The sequence below is a fragment of the Meriones unguiculatus genome, chromosome 11 (genome assembly GCF_030254825.1).
Source record: "Meriones unguiculatus strain TT.TT164.6M chromosome 11, Bangor_MerUng_6.1, whole genome shotgun sequence".
Taxonomy (NCBI): Eukaryota; Metazoa; Chordata; class Mammalia; order Rodentia; family Muridae; genus Meriones; species Meriones unguiculatus.
This window is the reverse complement of record NC_083359.1, coordinates 85,867,947-85,889,637: the sequence shown is the minus strand read 5'-3', so window position 1 is coordinate 85,889,637 and position 21,691 is coordinate 85,867,947. Positions and strand designations below refer to the sequence as shown.

At 43.5% G+C, this 21,691-nt stretch overlaps 1 protein-coding gene and 1 long non-coding RNA gene across 3 annotated transcripts in view; one reads left to right on the top strand and one right to left on the bottom strand.

Annotated features, from left to right (window-relative positions):
- Positions 1–5,051: 5,051 nt before the first annotated feature.
- Positions 5,052–20,014, top strand: LOC132646387 (uncharacterized). Of its 2 annotated transcripts, XR_009584621.1 has the most exons (4): positions 5,052–5,239; positions 15,906–16,102; positions 18,083–18,187; positions 19,167–20,014. It is a non-coding gene; the product is annotated as an uncharacterized LOC132646387 (long non-coding RNA). The 2 variants fall into 2 exon arrangements; XR_009584622.1 differs by lacking the exon at positions 15,906–16,102.
- Positions 14,184–21,691, bottom strand: part of Dpt (dermatopontin) — a 28,074-nt gene continuing 20,566 nt past the window's right edge. The window contains exons 3-4 of the mRNA XM_021639416.2: positions 18,913–19,020; positions 14,184–15,300 (exon numbers count right to left, since the gene is read on the bottom strand). Of these exons, the coding sequence (XP_021495091.1) occupies positions 15,234–15,300; positions 18,913–19,020 (175 nt within the window). The 3' untranslated portion in view covers positions 14,184–15,233. The remainder of the gene's footprint in view (positions 15,301–18,912; positions 19,021–21,691) is intronic.

Below are 21,691 nucleotides of genomic sequence, written 5' to 3'. Positions count from 1 at the left end.
ACAGGACCTGGATGAATGATAAAGTTTTGCTTTATAACTTCAAGTGGCCTTTGAAAATTTCCTCATAATATTCAGGTTAATAGCCTAAGATGCCATTAGCACTACAAGGAAATGGAGAACTCTATGGATATTTAATGTGCATTATGCTCAAATTATTACAAAAGAGCCCCACTACACTCAGTGATTCATGTAATTGAAAAAATATATTTCATATGCTTATGGACATATAAAGGAAGCTAAAAGAGACTCATGAATATTTTTGAGTCATGTAAACAAATTTAATTAGAACATCTGATGGGCAAAATGAAGTTTTAATGAGGACACAATGTTTACAATCAGGAATCTAGCATTTTAAATATGATAACACTAAGGATGAGGTAATGTAAGCTAAGCTAAGTAAGACCCTGGCCCTCACTCTCAGAAGCCCAACTAATGTGCTTAAATCCTCTGACTAAATAACTCAGTTGCATCATTTGTGTCTTTATTGTTCCAATGTGTGGCTTGATGGAACAAGTCAGCCACGGCTGAACTGTTGGTGCCAGTGGAGACTAGAGAGAGGGTTCTCTTTTCATATCAGAAGAGGCGTTATAGGTTTTCTAGTCAATGTGTTAAACCAAGATAGTGTGTAAATCGTGATGGAGGGGATTTGGAAGGATTATTAGTTTTGGGCAAAATGGCATTGCTTTTTCAAAGGCACTGGAAATGTTAGGTTTTAGTTTCAGAAGGCTTGAGTTCGGAGACTTGGTCCTGTGTCATACAGCTTTGTAAACTCGAGCACCATAATGTCTAGTTATCTGATTTATTTGTAAAGTAAGTTGACAGCAGACACCACACAAATGTGTGGAAGAATTCTATAACTGCTGTGTCTGGTTCATTGGTAACAGTCATGTACAGGGCGTGTTGTAGAGGGAATAAATTGGCTTTGGAGAGGAAGGTAAGTTTGCACTGGATTCTCAATTCTAGTACATATTTGGTAAATGAATAAAGTCACAAGTTAGCAAAACATGTTTTTAACACAATTCAGTAAAAACCATCTATTGCCAGCTCTCTGAATCCTTTCCTGAGTCCCACTGAACCTTCCTCTCATCAGATGAATATGATCAGCTTCTGAATTTTGTGTTTAACTATCATATCTTATTGCCCTTGATTGCCTTTTTGGTCTGCTTAGATAAGACTTTGAGCTGTTTGAGTCTCAAAAATCTCATTCCATTATTTGCCTACTACAGACAATGTTGTGGTGTCCTCCTGAGACATTTTTAAACAATACATATTGATCAGTTTGGCTGAAACTTTGCCTTTAACAGGAAGCACTGCACGGCAGCTGATGTGGTAGAGTACAATGAGTTGCTGTGTGCTATACTTGATAAATACAGTGATGTCAAGGTTGTGGATCATTAGCTCTGGAAATGTACACCGAAAAGCTGCCTTGTGAAATTAGTTGCATTATGAAGTCCCTGCAGTTTTTACTATTATCTTTTATGAGTACTCAATAGTGTTGGAATGTTGCCTTCAGCTGAGAACTTGTGATAAGAAAAGGGCCAGTGAAATAGCAAGTAAAGGTGCTTGATGGCAGGCCCAATGGGTTTGGTTTGATCCTTAGAACCTGTATAGAGAAGAAAACCAACTCCCACAAGTTGTCCTCTGGTTTTTATCACACACTATGGTACATGCACAAACATATACACACACTCACAAACACACACTATACATATAGAATAAATAAATACACAAATAAAATGCTAGGTGCTTTTATGTTCTGGAACACTCTGAGCCAAAACTCTGCTGAAAGGCATGATTTTTATTTCAAAGTTTGTTTTCCTTTGCAACACTTTGAAATATTCTTTCTCACACCTATCCAGTATTCCACTGTTAGATACTATCGCTCCAATGGGTGGTATTAAGGAGCATGTCTGGTGATTAGATTTGAAAGACGTAAGCAAGGACGGAGATAGAAGATCAGAGAGAAAGCTGTCGTCAGAGTCTGCGGCAAAGAATTGACGGGTTCTATTTGTTATTTTCCACACTGTTATAGACTTTCATTACTCATTCTTTAAACATCTGTTAGTTAATGAATAACCAGTATTTTCCGTGTCCTGGGTACAAAGCGACAAACAAAGAGAACATTTAAATCCTCTCCAAACAGGAAAGTGAAGAGGTGTGACAAGTGTTACATGATAATATAACCAGGTGTTTGGCAGCACAGGTGAGGGACTATTAATTCACCATGAGAACCAGGATGTAGCCCTGAGATTCCTGCAGAAAGGGTGTGAGTGGAGAGGCACCCAGGCATGCAGAACAGCACAGGGATAGATTTCATGGAGATTAGAAGGAGCCTGAGATGCAATAAAAGACAATGAAAAGCTCCAATACATGGATTCCTCAGCAGGTGAAGATGGTCACTACTGACACCACAATAGCCGAACATTCACAGATGCATGAAGAATGCGCTCAAGAGGACCCAAAGGCAAAATGGGGTTCAGCTACAGTGAGGAGGTTAAGCATGAGGCTGCTGAAAATTAAAGGCAATAAAAATAACTTATAGGTCTAGAATCTGTTGAATACAAGCCATCGATGTGATTTGTGGTGCGGGTAGCCTGTGCGTTCAAGATAAGATTGAGAACACATCGTGGAATGAGAAGGGATGGAGATTTGATTGCCAGAACAACACATTTCTGCCAATAGACTAAGAGTCCTGGGTATTCATCAGCTGAGAGGCCAGTGGAGCATACTGAGTGTGCACATTCCCTAGGCAGAAAGCCTCACGGAGCACACACCTCAAAGATGAGGAAGGCCACGAGTCAGTGCAGAGGGCCCAGGAGGCAAGCAAAGGCAATCCATTGTCTTGCTTGCCACAGTCATTCTGCTTGTCTGGGTTACACTGCGTTTCTTATCAGAAATCATCTTAGAAGGCAAACAATCAGAGAACTGCCACCGAAGAAGTCGACTCGCTTTGGTGTCTGTCCGTGTGAATGTGAAAAAGCAGAATAGCATCACTATGATTTGCAGACCACCGCCCAGCTGGCTGTGTAAACCTCTGGGGACATTCTCCAGATGACCTCACCACAACAGCTCTCTCTCTCTCTCTCTCTCTCTCTCTCTCTCTCTCTCTCTCTTTCAGGGAAAACATTTTTACAGTTAAAATAAACATGTCAATCATTTCTTTCTATTGTGTGTTTGGCTACAGAACTGCAAAGCAGTTTGAAACAATACCTTCCTTTATTCCCAGAGGAAACCCACAATTCTAAATGGTACATCAGAAACAGCTGTGCTTTGAGAACTGTAGGCTTGAGTTCAAGTCCACTCCCACTGGGGTGTGAGCTTGGGTGGGTAACCTCCTGCTTCAAGTAACCGTGAGAGCATTTTAAAAATGGCATTATGCCTACCTACCTGACTGCAGATGCCATATTCAATGGAAGAGCAGCTAGGTCATGGGGCACAAGGACCTACTATGCATGCGCTTTATTTTCCCTGCCCCGCACTACACCACCTGATAGGGATTGACAGGTTATATTGTCATGTTCAGATCCTAAAACCATTTGTGCATGAATGAATGAAAGTGTGTGTGTGTGTGTGTATGTATGTATGTATGTATGTATGTATGTATGTATGTAGTTTTGAAACAGGATCTAGGTACATAGCCTCAGAGGGTTCAAACTTGTAATCCTCTTTTCTCAGCCTCCTGAGTGTGGGTTTACAGATGTGTGTCCCCACCCCTGGCTGTGTGGAGTGCTTTCATGATAGATCTGGTCCCTGTATTTTGAGTAAGTTTCCCTCACCTTCCTTCTACCTGGAGTCTAGAGGGCTGGAGGCGGAAGGCAGGAGGCTCCCCTCGGGAGCTTGGAGAGTACCCTCCCTCCCCTAGCTCCCTCAAGCAACCCAGTTACTGGCATGGATCTTCTTCCTTTACTGGCTGTGTTATGTTGGCATTTGTAGAGACCGTCACACCTCTGAAACAGCACAAGGTGAAAGGTGTTTCATCCCTGGGCGCTTGATGGCCTGTAGCCTTCTGTCATTCGGTAACCTTTCTGGGTTTCAGTCCTTGACTCCTTGTTTAGGATTTTTAAAAGAAATTCTCTGCAAGGAAAGTGTGCTAAGTGCTTTTTGGCCTCTTTCAGTTTGTTTGTTTGTTTGTTTTATTACAGTTTATTCACTTTGTACTGCTTCCCTCGTCCCCTTCCAATTCTACCCTCCCTCCCTCTTCTCTTCCCTTAACCCTCCCCCAGTCCACTGATAGGGGAGGTCCTCCTCCCCTTCCATCTGACCCTAGCCTATCAGGTCTCATTAGGACTGGCTGCATTGTCTTCCTCTGTGGTCTGGTAAGGCTGTACCTCACAGGGGAGGTAATCAAAGAGCCAGCCACTGAGTTCATGGCAGAGACAGCCTCTGTTCCCCTTACTAGGGAACCCACTTGGACACTGAGCTGCCATGGGCTACATCTGTGCAGGGGTTCTAGGTTATCTCCATGCATGGTCCTTGGTTGGAGAATCAGTCTCAGAAAAGACCCCTGTGCCCAGATTTTTTGTTTCTGTTGATATCCTTGTGGAGCTCCTGTCCCCTCCAGGTCTTTCTATCTCATCCTTCTTTCATAAGATCCTCTGCACTCTGCCCAAAGTTTGACTACGAGTCTCAGCATCTATCTGGAGACCCTGCTGGGTAGAGTCTTTCAGAAGCCCTCTGTGGTTGGCTCCTGTCTTGTTCCCAGTTTTCTCCCTTTTCTGATATCTATCCCATGTTTGCCTTTCTGAATGATGATTGATCATCTTACCCAGGGTCCTCCTTCTTGATTAGCCTCTTTAGGTATACAGATTTTAGTATTTTTATCCTATGTTATATGTCTAATATCCACTTATAAGTGAGTATATACCATATGTGTCTTTCTGCTTCTGGGATACCTTACTCAGGATGATCGTTTGTAGCTCCCGCCTCTTTCAATTTGGACCAGGAGCCATGGAAGTAATTAATGAGTGACATATTGCTGCTACTCATTATGCAAAGGGACATCCACGGTCACTTATCAGTTTAGAGCAAACAATGATGTCAGTGTGGGAAAAGCAGAATCCACGGTTCCATTTGTCTATCTCTTCTAATTTTTTGACACCCACTCCCTTCTGCCTGCAGGGTCCTGTGAATGTTTTCAAGGCTTTCCCCTGAGAACCTGCCTGCCCCTGGTGAATTCTCCAGCACAGGATATACTGTGTTACCCTGTGAGAGATTTCCAGTTCCTTCCTTCTGGAAGCCTGTAAGTAGAACCATCTGTGGGACACATTCTCATGTGGCAGGGAAAAGGCTGGTGTGATGAAGGACATGCTTTGCTTCCAAGAGCATCTTTCCACAGGCTATTGGCTAAGGAGCTCACCTGTGAGTCTGACAACCAAAGAGGTCCACAGACACAGAAATTAATGGATTGATTCATGTGGCTCTTGTTCAGGGATGGACTCTCCTGCCATGAAGCACACCTCACATGTGACATGAAGTTAATGCTTAGTTGTGAGACGACTTGTGATCCCTCAGAGAACCCAGACACCTAGCCATGCGCTTCACTTTCAAGAACTTTACTCTTCAGATGTGTGAAATAATGACAACATTTCCTCTGAGTTAGCAGGGTTGAATAAATCCATGTGTAGGGAGTACCTAACAGCACTGGGCATCCGGAATGCAGGTAGCAACATTACCTGTTGATGGCTTTGGTGGAAACTGTGGGCGGAATTCACTTTCTTCTTTCTCTGTGTGAGAAGTTTGTCTCTACCAGCCAGGTGTACTGACACACTCTTGTAACTCTAGGCATCAGGAAGATCAAACAGAGGAATCACAATTTCAAGGGCAGTTCCGGTGATGAATGAGAGCCTGTCTTGGCAAAACACAACAAAGTGAAACACAATAGTAATTACAACAAGAAAACAGACAAAGAAAAAAGAGCCCTTTCTCTCCACACAACGGGCCAGGACTGGCCAGGACCAGTGAACCACCAATCTCTGCAAGAATCTCCTCAGGTGCCACAGTCTCTTCTTCCAGTCTTCTGATGCACTTTGTCCATACTTGTCAGCCCCAGCCCCGTTGTCCTTCTGTCTGCAGTCTGTCTGAAGATTACTCAATAAGGTTTAATCTCGTCTTCATGACTTTTAATTCATTAAAAAAAAAATAGCACTCAATTACCTAGGATGGTGACATATGCTTTCCAAATATGTGACAAGCTGACTGTCATGTTTTCCAACTCACCTGTCACTAGTGACTAGCCTTTAAAGGGGTACAATAAATGATAATAATTACTTAATGATGCTAGAAAAGAGTAAGAGGTTGGCATTGAACCCCCAGCACCACAGCACCCCTGTAGTGACCCGCCTCTTAACCAAACCCCATGATGGCCGGACTGCTTAGACACCAGTTTGCAACCGTCATAGGTCTTCTCAGTAAGAACTGGAAACCATCCAGATGAATGCTCCAATTATCACTCACAGTGGTAACTCGGCTCCTTCCGGGTGTGCAGCAGAGGAAAGAGGTCAAACGCTTAGCGGGGCTCTGTGGCACGATTTAAAGTTAACAGCATTTTAGTTGGTTTTCAGTCTGGGGACCTATTTTATTTTGAAAAATGATGTGGGCTCCATGAGCGATATTCTGTGCTTTTGAGACACAGGGGGATGGTCCACGTAAAGGGAAGATGGAGACAGTAGAAAAGCCAGGGAGGGACTTCGGATTTGGATGGGTGTGGAAAGTGGTATAAGGAAACCGAGGCTATCTATGCTCGGGAATTGAACTTGGGGGAAGCAGAGAAAAGATTTCCAATTACCGCCTTCAACGTTAGTTTCTTCACTGGTCACATGACATGCTGAGCATGCGTGCTGCTCTCTCCGGGGGATGGTGAGAAACACTGGAGAGAGCAGGTAATTCTGCATATTAAATTACAGCGCGCTGGGCGGCTGGTTAGATGAGAGGCTCTGGGTTTTCAGATCTCGTTCTTTCCATGGAGTTAGCATATGGCCATCTGGCAGCTGGAACACTGGCCCAGGGCTGAACAATGCGGCAGCCAGTGACAGCTTTTGTTCCAAAAGATTTAGAATTTCTTTCATTTTGATAGTAAACATGATGCTAAGTGTTTTACTGTATTGTCTTCAAGACAATACAGTAATGCTACAGTCCAAGGACTATCATAGTTTACACTTTCACTTTTTAGTGTATGATGAGCATGCATGGATGTATGCATATTTGGTGAGTGTAGGCTCACATGTGTGTGGAGGCCTTAAGCGGATGTCTTCCTCGACTGCTCTCCACTTCACTGAGGCAGCTCTCTTGTGGAACCTGGATCTTGACAATGCCAGCTACTGTAGCTTGCGAGCCTGCTCCAGGAATCAGTCCCCTATTTCTGCCACCCAAGTGCTGGGATTAAGGGTGGCAGCCACACCTACCCAGCGTTTACCTAGGTTCTAGAAACCTGAGCTCTTGTCCACCTACTTGCTGGACAAGCACCTCACCCACTGAGTCATGCACACCTGCATTTTGCAGAACTTCCATTCAGCGTTTGCAGCTGATAATCCGTTCATATGTATAACTTCCTGAGCTGAGAATGCAGATGTGGATTATGGCGAGGACAGAAGGAGGCCACAAAATTATGAGTGTGAATAGTCAGCAAGTGCAATGGCATCTTCTAAGTACATTTTAAAACTAGCAGAGTTTTGGTTGGTTTTTCAGTTTTTAAGCTGAAAGTCTTGGCCTCATGTGAATAGATTATTATCCCTTACAATAACTTGAACTCAAACAGCGTTGGAGCTTAAAGGCAGGGACTGATGGAGAGGCCATGAAGGGATGCTGCTTATTGGCTTGCTCCCCACGGCTTGCTCAGCCTGCTTTAATATGGAACCCAGGACCACCAGCCCAGGGGCTGTCCCCACCCACCATGGGCTGTGTCCTACGCCATCAATCACTAATTAAGAAAATGCCCTCCAGGCTTGCTTACAGCTGAATTTGGAGTCATTTTCTCAGCTGAGGCTCCCTCAGCTTGGGTCAAGTTGACATAAAAGCTAGTCAGTACACACAGGTTCTGCAAATAGCTCTACCTGCCCCTTCTTGAGGCTGGGGATTCCAGAAAGACACTCAGGTTCAAGTCCCTAACAGTGTAGTTCTAATAAACCAAACTAAGCTGGACTAATTCAAAAGGAGAGACTTGATAAGGAAGGTGAATGCAGTGGATCTAATCTGTCTGCCTCCATGATGAGGATGAATGCTTCATGTGGGCTTCACTCAACAGCACTTTGTCTGGTGAACAGGAGCAGAGACCGTAGGCTTGCAGCTAGATAGGCCACGGTGGACAGAAAAAAAATTCTTCAACAAGAAAGTATGCAGAAGACAGACATGCCTAGAATTTGAAGTCCTTCTTACTTTCTTATATTTCTCTTTATTTTTATTTTATTTATTAATTTTTATTCTTTTGTCAGAGCGCATTCTTCTGGAGGTATTTAGAAAATGGTGACTCTAGGTATTTGTTTTCACTTTTACTAGCGTTTACTAATTGCACAAATAATGAGTTACATTGTGACTGACATTCCACGCATGTCTATAGCTTTGGGCACTCGAGTCCCCCATCAGCTATCCTGCTCTCTATCCCGCTGCTCCCCTCTATCTCCGAGTCCACCTGCCTTTATTATTCTCTATTGTTTTCCTCCTTGTTCTTTAGTTACTTGCTGTTACACTTTCACATACATGTAAGTATGTAAATACAATCCGCCGTGCTGAGTTAGTGTTGCTCCTATGGATGTTTTTAGGGCTGACCACTTAGGGCTGGATACCTAATTAGGGGGCTTACAGGTGAGGAAGACTGATCCTCCAACTCTCATCAGTCACAGACATCTTTTTAAAAATTGCCTTCAAGGTATTTGACTTTAGAACACAATATGAGAGATTCATTATGCCTTTTTTATGCATATATCTCATACTTTAGGTTTGTTGAGGCATGTTCATACATATGTACATGTAGGTATGCATACATACACACATACACATGACATACTTTATTCTAATTTCTCCCTGCCCCCACTCCTCCCTGTTTTATTCTGTCAAGTTTATATCTCAGTCAAAGAAGCAGAACCTAAGGATAAAAGTGTGTGTGTGTATTCGTGTGTGTGTGTGTGTGTGTGTTTGTGTGTCCCCATTTCCTTAGATATAATGGACCAAGTATTTATGGAAACATAATAGATCTCAATAACATGCACAAACAGTGGCCTGCCTTATGGTGTTGCTAGGAGCTACTAGTTCTTGCTTAGAGCAGTATGGCTGTACCCCAAGCCTCCAAGATCCCTTCAGTGAGCCCATTTCTTGGGAAATTCTCTCTAAGCTCATAGATCACTTTATATCCATCATCATGCTGCTTCCATCATCTGAAATGCTGCTTCCTCATCTTCAACCCTCACTACCCTCCATTGAAATGCCATTTATTCCCTTGACTTATGAAAGGGTACTATAATGTTTTACTTGTTTTTTCTGATTCTTCGGAGGTGGCTATGTCATCCACTATACCACAGTGCTGCTTGTTCATTCTTTTACTTTATCATCATCTACCTTTTGGAGTCTAAACTGCAGGAACTGTGCCTTAATCAGTGGCTGGTTTATAACAAGAAGGAAATTTATTGTTTCAGTAACTGAACAAGTGGATAAGTGAGAGACAAGCTTCAGTCCCACCTGCTTTTCCTTTCATTGGAAGAGTTGATTTGGTTTTTATGAAGACCCTGCTTTCTAAGAAATTATGCTTCTATGTATATGCACACTGTCTCCCCCTCTTACTGCATTTACTGGGTTCTTACATGTCAATCATCATGTGACCGCACTTATTTTTTTGTAACCCATAATGTAGGTATTGTAATCTATATGGCTAAAGAAATAGAATCAATTAGAGACTGATGCACCATCCAAGGACCATGCATGGAGAGGACCTAGACCCCCTGCTCATATGTGGCCGATTGGCAGCTCAGTCTCCATGTGGGTTCCTGAATAAGGGGAGCAGGGGCTGCCTCTGTCATTAACTCAGTGGCCTGATATTTGATCACTTGCCTCTGGCTATGTGGCCTGGGCAGGCCAAGGAGGAAGAGGATCCAGGCAATCCTGATGAGACTTGATAAGCTTTGGGCAGATGGCAGAGGAGAACTCCCCCTTTCAGTGGACTAGGGGAAGGGGATGGGGGAAGAGGGAGGAAAGGTGGGACTGGGGACAGTTGAGGGAAGGGTCTTCAGTCGGGATATACAATGAATAAATTGTGAAAAAAAATTATAATTTAAATTTAAAAAAGAAAGAAGAAAGAAAGAAATAGAATCAAGTATAACCTAGAACCCCTGCTCAGATGTAGCCAGTGGCAGCTCAGTATACAAGTGGGTTCCCTAGTAAGGGGAACAGGGACTATCTCTGAACTTAGTGGCTAGGTCTTAGACTGCCTCCCCCTGATGGGGGAGCAGCCTTGCCAGGCCACAGAGGAAAACAATGCAGCCAGTCCTGATGAGACCTGATAAGCTAAGGTCAGATGGAAGGGGAAGAGGACCTTCCCTATCCGTGGACTTCGAGAGAGGCATAGGAGGAGATGAGGGAGGGAGGGTAGGGTTGGAAGGGGATGAGGGGGGGGATAGAGCTGGGATACAAAGTGAATAAACTGTAATAATATTAAAAAATAAAAAATTAATTAAAAAAGAGGAAGTCTTCCTTTGCTTCCTTCTGATCCTAGTCTATCAGGTCTCATCAGGAGCAGCTGTATTGTCTTCCTCTGTGGCCTGGTAAGGCTGCTCTCCCCTTAGGGGGAGGTGATCAAAGAGCAGGCCAATCAGTTCATTCAGTTCATGTCAGAGACAGTCCCTGTTCCCATTACTATGGAACCCACTTGGACACTGAACTGTCATGGGCTACGTCTGTGCAGGGGTTCTAGGTCATCTCCATGAATGGTTCCTGGTTGGAGTATCAGTCTCAGAAAAGACCCCGGGCCCAGATTTTTTGGTTCTGTTGTTCTCCTTGTGGAGCTCCTGTCTTATCCAGGTCTTACTATTTCCCACTTCTTTCGGAGGGTGGGACTGGAAAAGGAGGATGGAGGTGTTCACGGGGGTGGGGATACAAAGTGAATAAAGTGTAATTAGTAAAAATTTTAAAAAAAATTGTCAAAAACAAAACAGAAAAACAAAAAGAATGGTAGGTAACTTGGCCAATACTGTGATGCTGGGAAGTGACAGATTTGGGGTGGTGTCCAAAGCCCACAGTGTTTCTGATCCCTCATCAAGGCCAGATCTGACTGAGCTTCCTCAGCATCGTCTTCCTGCCTCACTGGCCTGCTTTGCCTATCATTTCCTTAGTACATGTAGGCCCTGACAAATGGGAATCTCATGTCTCTTCTTCTGCTCACTTTGTTTTAAGAGGCAGCATCTTATGAGGTTCCTGGCAAAGGAATTCTTTCTCTATTGGACACAGGAAGCCATGGCTTTGGGGATTTGTCTAAGATTATATAGCTCTATTTTGCCAGACCCTGGGGTAGGATCTATGGCTTTAACTACAGTGCTAGGCTATTTAGCCAGAAAAAAAAAAAAAAAAAAAAAGCCTCAGGAATTCCCTTGTCAACTGTTTGGGAAAGAGTACAGGGAATTCTGGGATTGCAAGAAATGTAACAGGCACCTGGATCAGTGGTTCTCAACCTGCGGGTAATGACATCCTGGGAGCTGAACAACCCTTTCACAGGGGTCACCTAAGACCATTGGAAAACACCATATTTACATCATGATCCATTACAGTTATAAAGTAGCAATGACATGAGGAACTGTATTAAAGGGTTGCAGTATTAGGACGGTTGAGAACCACTGACCTAGATAAATGTCCTCTTTTTTTTTTTTTACTTTTTTATTTTTATTTTATTTTTTTATATTAATTACACTTTATTCACTTTGTATCCCCCCATAAGCCCCTGCCTCCTCCCCTCCCGACCCCACCCTCCCACCCCCTTTTTCACGAATGCCCCTCCCCAAGTCCACTGATAGGGGAGGTCCTCCTCTCTTTCCTTCTGATCTTAGTCTATCAGATCTCATCAGGAGTGGCTGCATTGTCATCTTCTGTGGCCTGGTAAGGCTGCTCCTCCTTCAGGGGGAGGTGATCAAAGAGCAGGCCAATCAGATTATGTCAGAGGCAGTCTCTCTTCCCATTACTATGTAACCCACTTGGACACTGAGCTGCCATGGGCTATATCTGTGCAGGAGTTCTAGGTTATCTCCATGCCTGGTACTTGGTTAGAGTATGAGTCTCTGGGAAGACCCCTGTGTTCAAATTTCTGGTTCTGTTGCTCTCCTTGTAGAGTTCCTGTCCTCTCCAGATCTTACTATTTCCGACTTCTTACATAAGATTCCTTGCACACTGCCCAACAGTTGGCCATAAGTCTCAGCATCTGCTTTGATAATCTGCAGCGCTTCCTCAAGATCCAGCCATACCACTCCTAGGCATATATCCAAAAGAGGCTCAAGTACACAATAGGGACATTTGTTCAACCATGTTTGTAGCAGCTTTATTTGTAATAGCCAGAAGCTGGAAACAGCCCAAATGCCCCTCAACTGAAGAATGGATGCAGAAATTGTGGTACATCTACACAATGGAATATTACTCAGCAATGAAAAATAAGGAAATCATGAAATTTACAGGTAAATGGTGGGACCTGGAAAGGATCATCCTGAGTGAGCTGTCCCAGAAGCAGAAAGACACACATGGTATATACTCACTCATATAGACATATAATATAGGATAAACCTACTAGGTGAGCTGTCCCAGAAGCAGAAAGACACACATGGTATATACTCACTCATATAGACATATAATATAGGATAAACCTACTAAAATCTGTACATCTAAAGAAACTAATCAAGAGAGAGGACCCAGACTAAAATGCTCAATCCTCATCCCAAAAGGCAAAGAGGAAGGACATCAGAAGAAAAAGAAAACAGGAAACAAGCTAGAAACCTGCCACGGAGGGCCTCGGAAATGTCCTCATTTTAGACAGTTGGCCTAAAAAAGGCAAATTTCATGTTTAAGACAGTAGAGAAGGTTAGTAGACAGGAGAGAACAATGAGACCAAAGACTCCTTGTCAAACCTGGGACTTGTTCCTCACTCCGGGACTCAGTTCTTGCTGATTAACAGATAATATAAAATGTAAATTATCCATATCCCAACCAAGCTGACAATGTCCTTCCTGTCATGGTCTTGGCTTGCATACAAAGGCTACTTTTTCTTTCTGTAAAAGTTCCTTTTATTCCATTTGGCACAGTCCCCTCTTACTGGACAGCCTTCTGTTCTTTCCCTGACTTGTGTTTTTCAGTCTCCTGGCAGCTCCTCTCAGCCACAGGCCCCTCCATCCCACATTCCATCCTCCCACCAGCTCTCCGTTGCCAACATGAATGTGGAAACTGAGTCAGACCATCAGCACTGTTTGTCCCCCTTCCCGCTGGGCTCCACACGTACCCAAACTAAGGCCATTTCCTGGTTGTCATCCTGCACCAGTGCTGCGATTGCTAAAATATTAATGACACCCTCTGTGAAAAATAACACCAGAAAGCTTCTCATTATAAATTAAAACTGCAGAGAGGCAGTAGCAATGAAGTAGAGGAGCTCAGCAAAACCACGTTATTAAAAAGCTCTTAAGAGTTAAGACAAAGGCGTACGTCTTTAGTTCTGTCTTGCCCATCACAAAGCTGAGATCTCACGGTGGGAAATACAGCCACTCTTGGCTGCAACTCTCTTTTTCACCACCTACCTGGGGTGTATAGCAAACTGTATAGCCCCTGGGGTCTTGCCCATCAAGATTCTTTCCTGGACCTACCCAGGAAGAAGCTGAGGGAAGGGTTGGCAGAGTTAAGAGAATAAGCAAGTGGTACAGATAAAGGGAATATGAGCTTCCTCTGGCTACAGTTTCATGTGATATATTGGGGTATGGACAACTGGAAGAAGAAGAGGGTAAAGTAGCTAGATCCAAAGCCAAAGAAACACAGTGCCATCTTCTGCCTGATCCTTGGGCATGATGAGCACTTGTCAATTTGTGTTTTAATTATCTGATTCCTCCAATCACATCACATCATTGACATCATTGTAATTTTTTAAGCCTTCTCACAAATCACAATGAGAAGCTGTGTTTTCAGAATGAGTTAATGAGTGATCAACAGGGGGAGGGTAGAGAACAAACTGACCTTTGATATTTGTGCACAGTGAATATTGATACTTTTATTTTTTTTTTTAACTAGTGTGAAGAAGAAGGTACAAATGGCTAGGCATAGAGACATAGAGACAGGAGGAAGAAAGACAGTGTCATCTCTATAGAATACACTTCCAGGCTCCATGGCAAAGGGTGGAGGATCTTTCAGGACCAGTCCAGATAGGCACAGGCAGCATCCTTTGGCTTGTGGGATGGATGTCTTCTCAAGAACATTGGGAATGTCCCAAGCTGCTGATGACCCAAGGTCCCTTCTCCAGCGACCACACTTCTCTCCCCAAGTTCCCAATCTGAGTCCTTTTTGTTCATCTTTCTCTTATTGTTTCTATCTTAAGACTGATTCTCACAGGTTCTTCTGGCCCTCAAATTAATTTTCATTATTGGGTATGCTGGCATACATCTTTGAATCAAGGAAGATCTTTCACCCTAGTCTTCCAGCTCTGTCCTCAAACCTTTCCACCTTCCCCTTTCACCTCCAACTGCCCCCTCTTCTGGAACATATAGATCTTTACTTGGACTTCTGAGTATGTGTGGCTCCCATGAAAGGAGAGAGGGGTCCATGTTCCCTCAAGACAGGGAGTGACCCCAGTTTCAGGTGAGGTCTCTGTGTGTTGTCACTCAGACTTATCTCTAGAGAATCTTTATCTCACTCCCTCAAGCTCTTCCTTTCTCTCTCTCCAAGCCCACTAAGCTGAATTTGAAGCTTAAGATATAGTGAGAGCAGCAGGAAGGCCATGGCGGGTGCTCTGGGTAATAGGCCCTAAGCATGAGGGCATTGTATATGTGATACGCAGGGAATCCATCTGCAGGACCTGGAGATGGTTGTGGTCAAACACGCTGACAGTGAGAAACATGGCTTAATTGCGGGTTTGTTTATATATGTACGCATGGTGAGAAAGGGCCAGAGCTCCCATCCCCAGGAAGAGAGCAAATGAAAGAACTGCGGATGTTTTAATCAATGTTAGCATGTATGATAAGACACCCTCAGGACACCTGACCCCTTGCCCTTCACCCAGACTTCCGTACTTGGCAGCTCTAAACATTTGCAAATTCGCAGTCATAATCGGTCATCCGGCACATTATGAACTTCCATTGGCGATCCCTGTGGGAGAAGAGCCAGAAAACCAATGTCAGTGAGATCAGAAAGAGTGACTGCTGGGGAAAAGCAGCGAAGGGCTTTGGCGGGGTTTCGGAGCTGAGGGCATTCTTGCCTTGTTCCTTAAAGGGTTTTCCGTAAAGTCTCCTGAGAAGCAATGGATGCACGAGGCTAGACCGCTCCTTGCTGTTTAGAGGATACATGGAGGCTTACGTTCACTGTCAGTCTTTCACGGCTGAACACCCAAGGTGCCTCCAGGACTAACACGTCCAGCATTTATTAGCATCCCCTTCATTTCACTGTGAAGAATCTCCCTTCTAAAAGGCCATTCATTTTCCTGCCAATACCGCCTCTCTGCTGGATACGCTCTATGTGCCAGATCCAGGAGATGCGCTGTGGGTTTCCCCTTTGAAACCACAGATAAGGTGAGTGGGGACAACTGAAGACACCTTAGAGCATGGAAGAAAATGCCTGGGCTATCAGAAATGTAGTGGCCTATTTAAGCGATGGGATAGATCTGAGAGGGCATAGAATTGCTCAGTTTGGGAAAACACAGTGTGGATATGTGCTGTTTGCTAGGCTCAGGATCCTGTTCTTTTCTCGAAATGCAGGGAGTTGCCTGCTCTGCACACCACTCCTGTGCTCTGATGCTATTTAACGATGACAGTGACCTTGACACTGCAAAGCTCCTGGTGCTTCCAGTGCTTCCAGCCCTGCACTGAATGCCCTCTCGGCAATCACTGTGACTCACTGTTATATGAAGAAAGAGACACAGTGGAATAAGACTTGCTTTAAAGGATTGCAAGAGGTAGGTGGTGATGGCAGAAAGTGTGCTCCACTCAGATTTGGTCTTCCTCTTGTGCTATGCTTCTTTCCTTGCCAGATGTCCCTGATGCCACCAGAAGACACAGCTGTCAGGCTCTTTGCATTAATTCCAGTAAAATGTGGGACTACTTTACCCGTATTCAACCAAGCAATATCTTCCAAAGTACTGTTCTTCCTCCTTCTCCCCTTTTACTCTTCCGGGCTTCTTTCACTGTGCCCTGAACACCATGGCTGACGGTGCCTGCTCCCAGCTCCTGCTTGCAAAGTAAGCTATTCTGAGTAGGTACGGGGGAATGGCCATGGCGAGCAAATAGCCCAAGGCCAGCTTCCAAATTCTAGCCTGTCTACTCTACTCAGTTTGTCTATGCAGAGCACTCTCCAGCACATGTCTTTGAGGGCCTAGGGGAATGAGCTGTGCATCAATATTTGTTCGTGGAAAACCATCCACAGAGGATATGGCTTGCTTCAGATGATTAGCAAGCTGGTGCTGTGCGGTTTCCAAGAGAATTTAATTATCACTGCTAAGCAGTGCGTGTCAGTGTACGAAGAAGGGAAGATCCTGTGGCCTAGTATTCCTGTTGTTCATTTGAGAGGCAGTTAGTGGATACTGAGAAAAATTTAGGCTCGATCCTAAAAGAATCAAGGGGTCTAACCAGGTTCTGTTTTCCCTCCCAGGCACTAGCTTTTAACTAGGGTCTAAGAGATTCTGTGGTATATTTGGCAATTTGGCATATTCTGCTGTCACACTGAAGGGGTAGGCGTAATACCTAAAAATCACAGGACAGACAGGATGAGAAACTATTACAAAACAACACGGGCATGCTAATTTTTGGTTTTTGTGTGTATGTGGGGGGGGGAGGGTATTCATTTTAAAACAATCCAAAGACACTGTATCTCAGTCTTCAGGATTCTATAAAATTGATGTAATGGATCATTTCCAAGCCAGCCAGAATTGGGTGTTTTAATTGCGTGTGTGTGTGTGTGTGTGTGTGTGTGTGTATGTGTGTGTGTGTGTATAGCACCATTTTGGGTGATATTCACTCCTTCTTTACTGTTTTCATTTTCTGTTACTTTTTTTTTAACAAAAAAAACTCAAAACCAATTTCCCATCTAACCTGGGCATCTTTAGGAACACTGGGTACTGGTGTTATGTTCTGAATTTGACAGATACTTTGCTGCTCAATGACATTAGATTTCCACGCTCTTTGAGTTCCTGGGTTTTTTTTTTTTTTTTCTCTTTCTTCTTAAATATATTTGCCATGTGGTACACCATTGTCTCTTCACATTAGGGCAAGTTTATCCAAAGTACTACTTTCTTTCCAAACTGTACCTTTTAGAAAGTGGGTAACTAAGCAAGTTACAAGAACATAATAAAAACTGAGGTGTTCTCCTGGGAAGAAACCAGAATCTTTGTCTATGGAGTCTGGAACATCTGATGTGCTTTTCCAGAACTAATTTTATGTCTTTAGAAACTGTGTTCCACATTAAATAAGTTAACTGCAGCTAAGCGAGGTGCAACTTCATTCGGGAGCATCTACACAAAAGATAAACGGCCCTCAGTTTGCTCGTAGTCAGTTCACTAATGAGGTTTTACTTTCAGTTTTATTTGTTTTGCAAAACACGTGTGGATAATCTTTCCAGAATTCATTTTTGTGTGACATCATTATCACTGGATTAAAAGTAGACAAATTAGCTTTTAGCTTCCGAATTTCTCCATACTTTTTCACGTATTAATAGACAGATAACCACAAGGTCTATATGATGATGGTGTCTACGGGAATTTTTGAGCCTGGTTTTCTCATGGTTTCAGTGTATTTGGGAGAGAAGCACAAAGGAACAATGGGAGAAGTTGGGGCAGGTGCAAATTAGTGCTGTTTTTCTTCTGAAGTTACTCGAATCTTCTCTTCATTCAAGAAAGATTCTGAGTTCATCCTGGAATGACTGACTCTCTTCTTGTTTCTAGGTGTGATTGGTTAGATCCTGCGGTCTGCGTGTTAATGTCTGTCACAGAATCTGTGTGCTGGAAACTGAAGTCCAATATAGTCACAGTACTAAGCAGTACTGAGAGGTAAGGGTTGTGGGTGCTGATTACATCAAAAAGATGCTGCCCTGTTGAATGGTATCACTGCCTTTGTAACTAGCTCAGTGCAGCTATGTAGGGTCACAGTGAGAGGGTCTATCTGAAGCAAAGAACAATCCCGACTGCTGCTCCCTTGGCCTTGAATTTCCCAGTCTCGGAGACTGTGACCAATAGATTTCTGATTTTCATAAGTTGTCCTCTCTCAAGTGTTGTATTATAGCAGACTGAAAGTACCAAGAGAAAGGATTTTGTGTCATCTTCCTTTTGAGTCCCCTCTTCTTTTCTCTCTTCCTACAATTCTAAGAGGGGAACACACAGAGGCACAGGGCTAGAGGAAGTCCAATTTGAAAGCAAATATTCTTTCAACCATCCCAAGCTCTCCTTGTTACATCAAGTAGTTTCTGAGGTTGAGCACAGGAACTGCTTAGAACATCAAGGAATGCCCATGCCAAGTTCAGGACTCTGCTGTGGCTTAAGTTGGTTGTCTGTCCTTCTTGGCAAGGTCACCCTGCCTTGTGAGGGAAGCTCCCAAGAACTCTATCTTCTCATTGGCTCCTGATGCCTAACCAGACCCACAGCTGATCCTTGACTAAGCTGGAAACTAGATTATGGAGGTTACCAGGTAAAAGTACCCACAGTCAGGGTCTCAGCAAGGAGTGAACCCACACTGCGTCCAACCCTTGGGCCCCTGGAAAGAGGTGACCTTTCCTCACCTTTCCACTGCAGAGAAAGTGGTTGTTGCTCCTCGGATGTAGTAATCATAGTTATAGGAAATCATGTCCATATCTTCCCCGTAGTGGCCTGGGTACTCTGTTGTCAGCCTACGAGAAGAGAACAAGGGGTCGGAGCAGACAGGAGGTTAATGTAGAGGAGAGGGCAATCTTGGGAAAGCTGAACTGGATTAGATGGCTTCTTCCAAGCCAAAATGTTAGATATCTTCTTCCATTTCTCATCTTTCTTTTCCCAGCCATTGAACTGTACACTGAGCGCATGCGGCTACAGCAACCATAACTGCAACATACGTATAAGACTCCCTCTCCCATCTTTGAAGATACACTGAATTATTTCCATTCTATTCAAGTCAACCAGGACACTGTTTCAAACTGGATCATGACTCATCATAAGGTCATAAAAATCAATTGAACTGATTATGACCAGCTCTCTAATGGTTTACATTGATCGTCAACTTGAAAGGGTCTAGAGTCATCTTGGAGACAAATCGCTGGACTTGTCTGTAAGGGAATTTTCTAGATTGGACCAACTGAGGCAGGAAGAGCCACCATGAATGTAGATGGCGCAATCCCATGGCTTGGGGTCTTGCACTAAATTCAACAGTGGAAGCAAGTGAAGCATCCATAGCGATCGCTCTTCACCTTCTGAGTGGGGACAATCTGGAGCTGCCTCCCTCTCCACATGCCATGACTTCCATGCCACAATGGACCCTAATATTGTGAGCAAAAAAGTAAACCTTTTCTTCCTTAAGTGGCTGCTGTCATATGTTTTGTCATAGCAATGAGAAAAAAAATAACAAATACAGCAGCTTGAAAAAGAACACAACAGAACAGAAAGCGTCAGGCCAAGTGGGGCTTTGCTTGCAATAGAGTTTGTGCATGAAAACTTTATTCTGATGTGTGTATGCATTTACTATGTACACATATTGTGTGATAGTTTAATACACATTTCTTATCATGACTGGTAAACGTGTTTAAAATAGCTAGTTAAAATGTGAAGTCCACAAAGGTACAGTTCTATCTGTCCACTCTTGCTTCTCTGGTAGCTGCTAACTGGCATATATTGCCTGAATAAATAAATGGCTTTGGGAGACTAATTTAATTGGTTTCCTGATCTATTAAAAACGAAAGCTGTCACGTACATTTTCACTGCAAGTGAAAGTATGCACCTGTGATGTGATTACACAAGGCAGGTGTGGACTCATTAACCAATGTTCTCCTCCACCACTGAATCATCACCTCCACGCCCTTTTCTTATTCTTCCTTCTTTATTCTCAAAGATCGAATCGATTATGGGACAAATTTTAGAACCCCCTGGTTCTCATAAAGATTTGCCACTGGTATTCTTCAGTTCCAAAATAGGTCTTTTTGGGACAAAAAAGACTCCAATGCAGGACTTTTCAAGACAGGTCTCATGTAGCCTAAGCGGGCCTTGAACTCACTATGTAGCTAGGATAGCTTTTAACTCCCAACTTACACCTTCACCTCTCAAGGGCCAAGATTACACACTTGCACTTCTGAATTCCATCTGTATCCCCAAGGCTGCTCAGGAAATAGCTAGGTGGAGAGTGCAGTGATCCCATTTGATTTGGGTGTAACAGGACCTTGTGTAGTGAAGGTAGGGGGATCTTCCTTTCTGCAGTCTAACAGCTTTTCTCTTAAGAGTGTAAGAATTTTCACAAAATCCTGATTTATGAATTAGAAGGGCTGGTGGGAGAGTCTACAAGGAGTGCCTAGGCACAGTAGGACCAAGGTTGGCCCAAGATGGGTGGGACTTAGTCAGAAATCTAAATCGTCTGTTTGGGCTTTTCCTAGTCATTCCTTTGCATTGCTCTCTCTCTTTCTCTTTCAGTTTATTTACTTTACATCCCAAGGGTGCCCCCTCCCTCCTCTCTTCTCAGCCCCCCTTTCCCCTTGCCATCTTCCCCTCCCCCCCAAAAAAAGAGGAGTCCTCTCTCCCCTGTATCAACCCTCCCCAGCACATCAAGTCACATTAGGTGCTCACTTTCTTTTATGATCTGTCTCTTTTGAGGAAGGCAATAGGCCATTTTAGACACCAGGCCAGATCCTGCATGGCTGCATGCATTTTTACTTGGTATGTTCATGAAGGGAACATTTAAAATCACTTTTGTGCTTGTAAAAAGACCCTGAAACAGTACTTCCTTTGTCTAACAAAAAAGTCCAGCTTCATGCTTCAAAAAGGACCTAATTGGGCCTCACTTGGATCCCACTAGCTTGTGACCTGAGGATTCAGTGACAGCCAGCTGTATGACAGTTTACCCCAACGGTTAATAACATGCATAATGTAAGTAGGATTTTGAAAGTGTTTTCCTCATAAAACATATTCTAGAACTTTAAAACGAGACATAATACATAATACATAATACTTAGTTATTGACATGTTTGTTTCTGCTCTAGCAATATCTCTGGCACTATTGCCTTCGGCTATGCCTAGTTGCCCAAACTGGTTGGCTATTGTTTCTATTAATCCTTTGTTCTGTCCACTTGGAGAGCTAAAAAAAAAAAAATTGAGATAAACTGGGAAAGAAAACATTGCACTTACAGTAAACATCAGTAAGTCTTAGGTTCCAGAGGAGCAAACAGTTCTCTAATGCTTTCTCTGCTAAGAGGCCTCTGCTAAGGGCACAGGCTTTTTCTAGCACTCTCTCTCTATGGTAGCAGAGTCAGCTGTCTGGTAAGTTTCTAGAATTTTCCAGAGACAGTGAGGTGTCTGCCGTTGGTATATTTCCATCTTGATCCA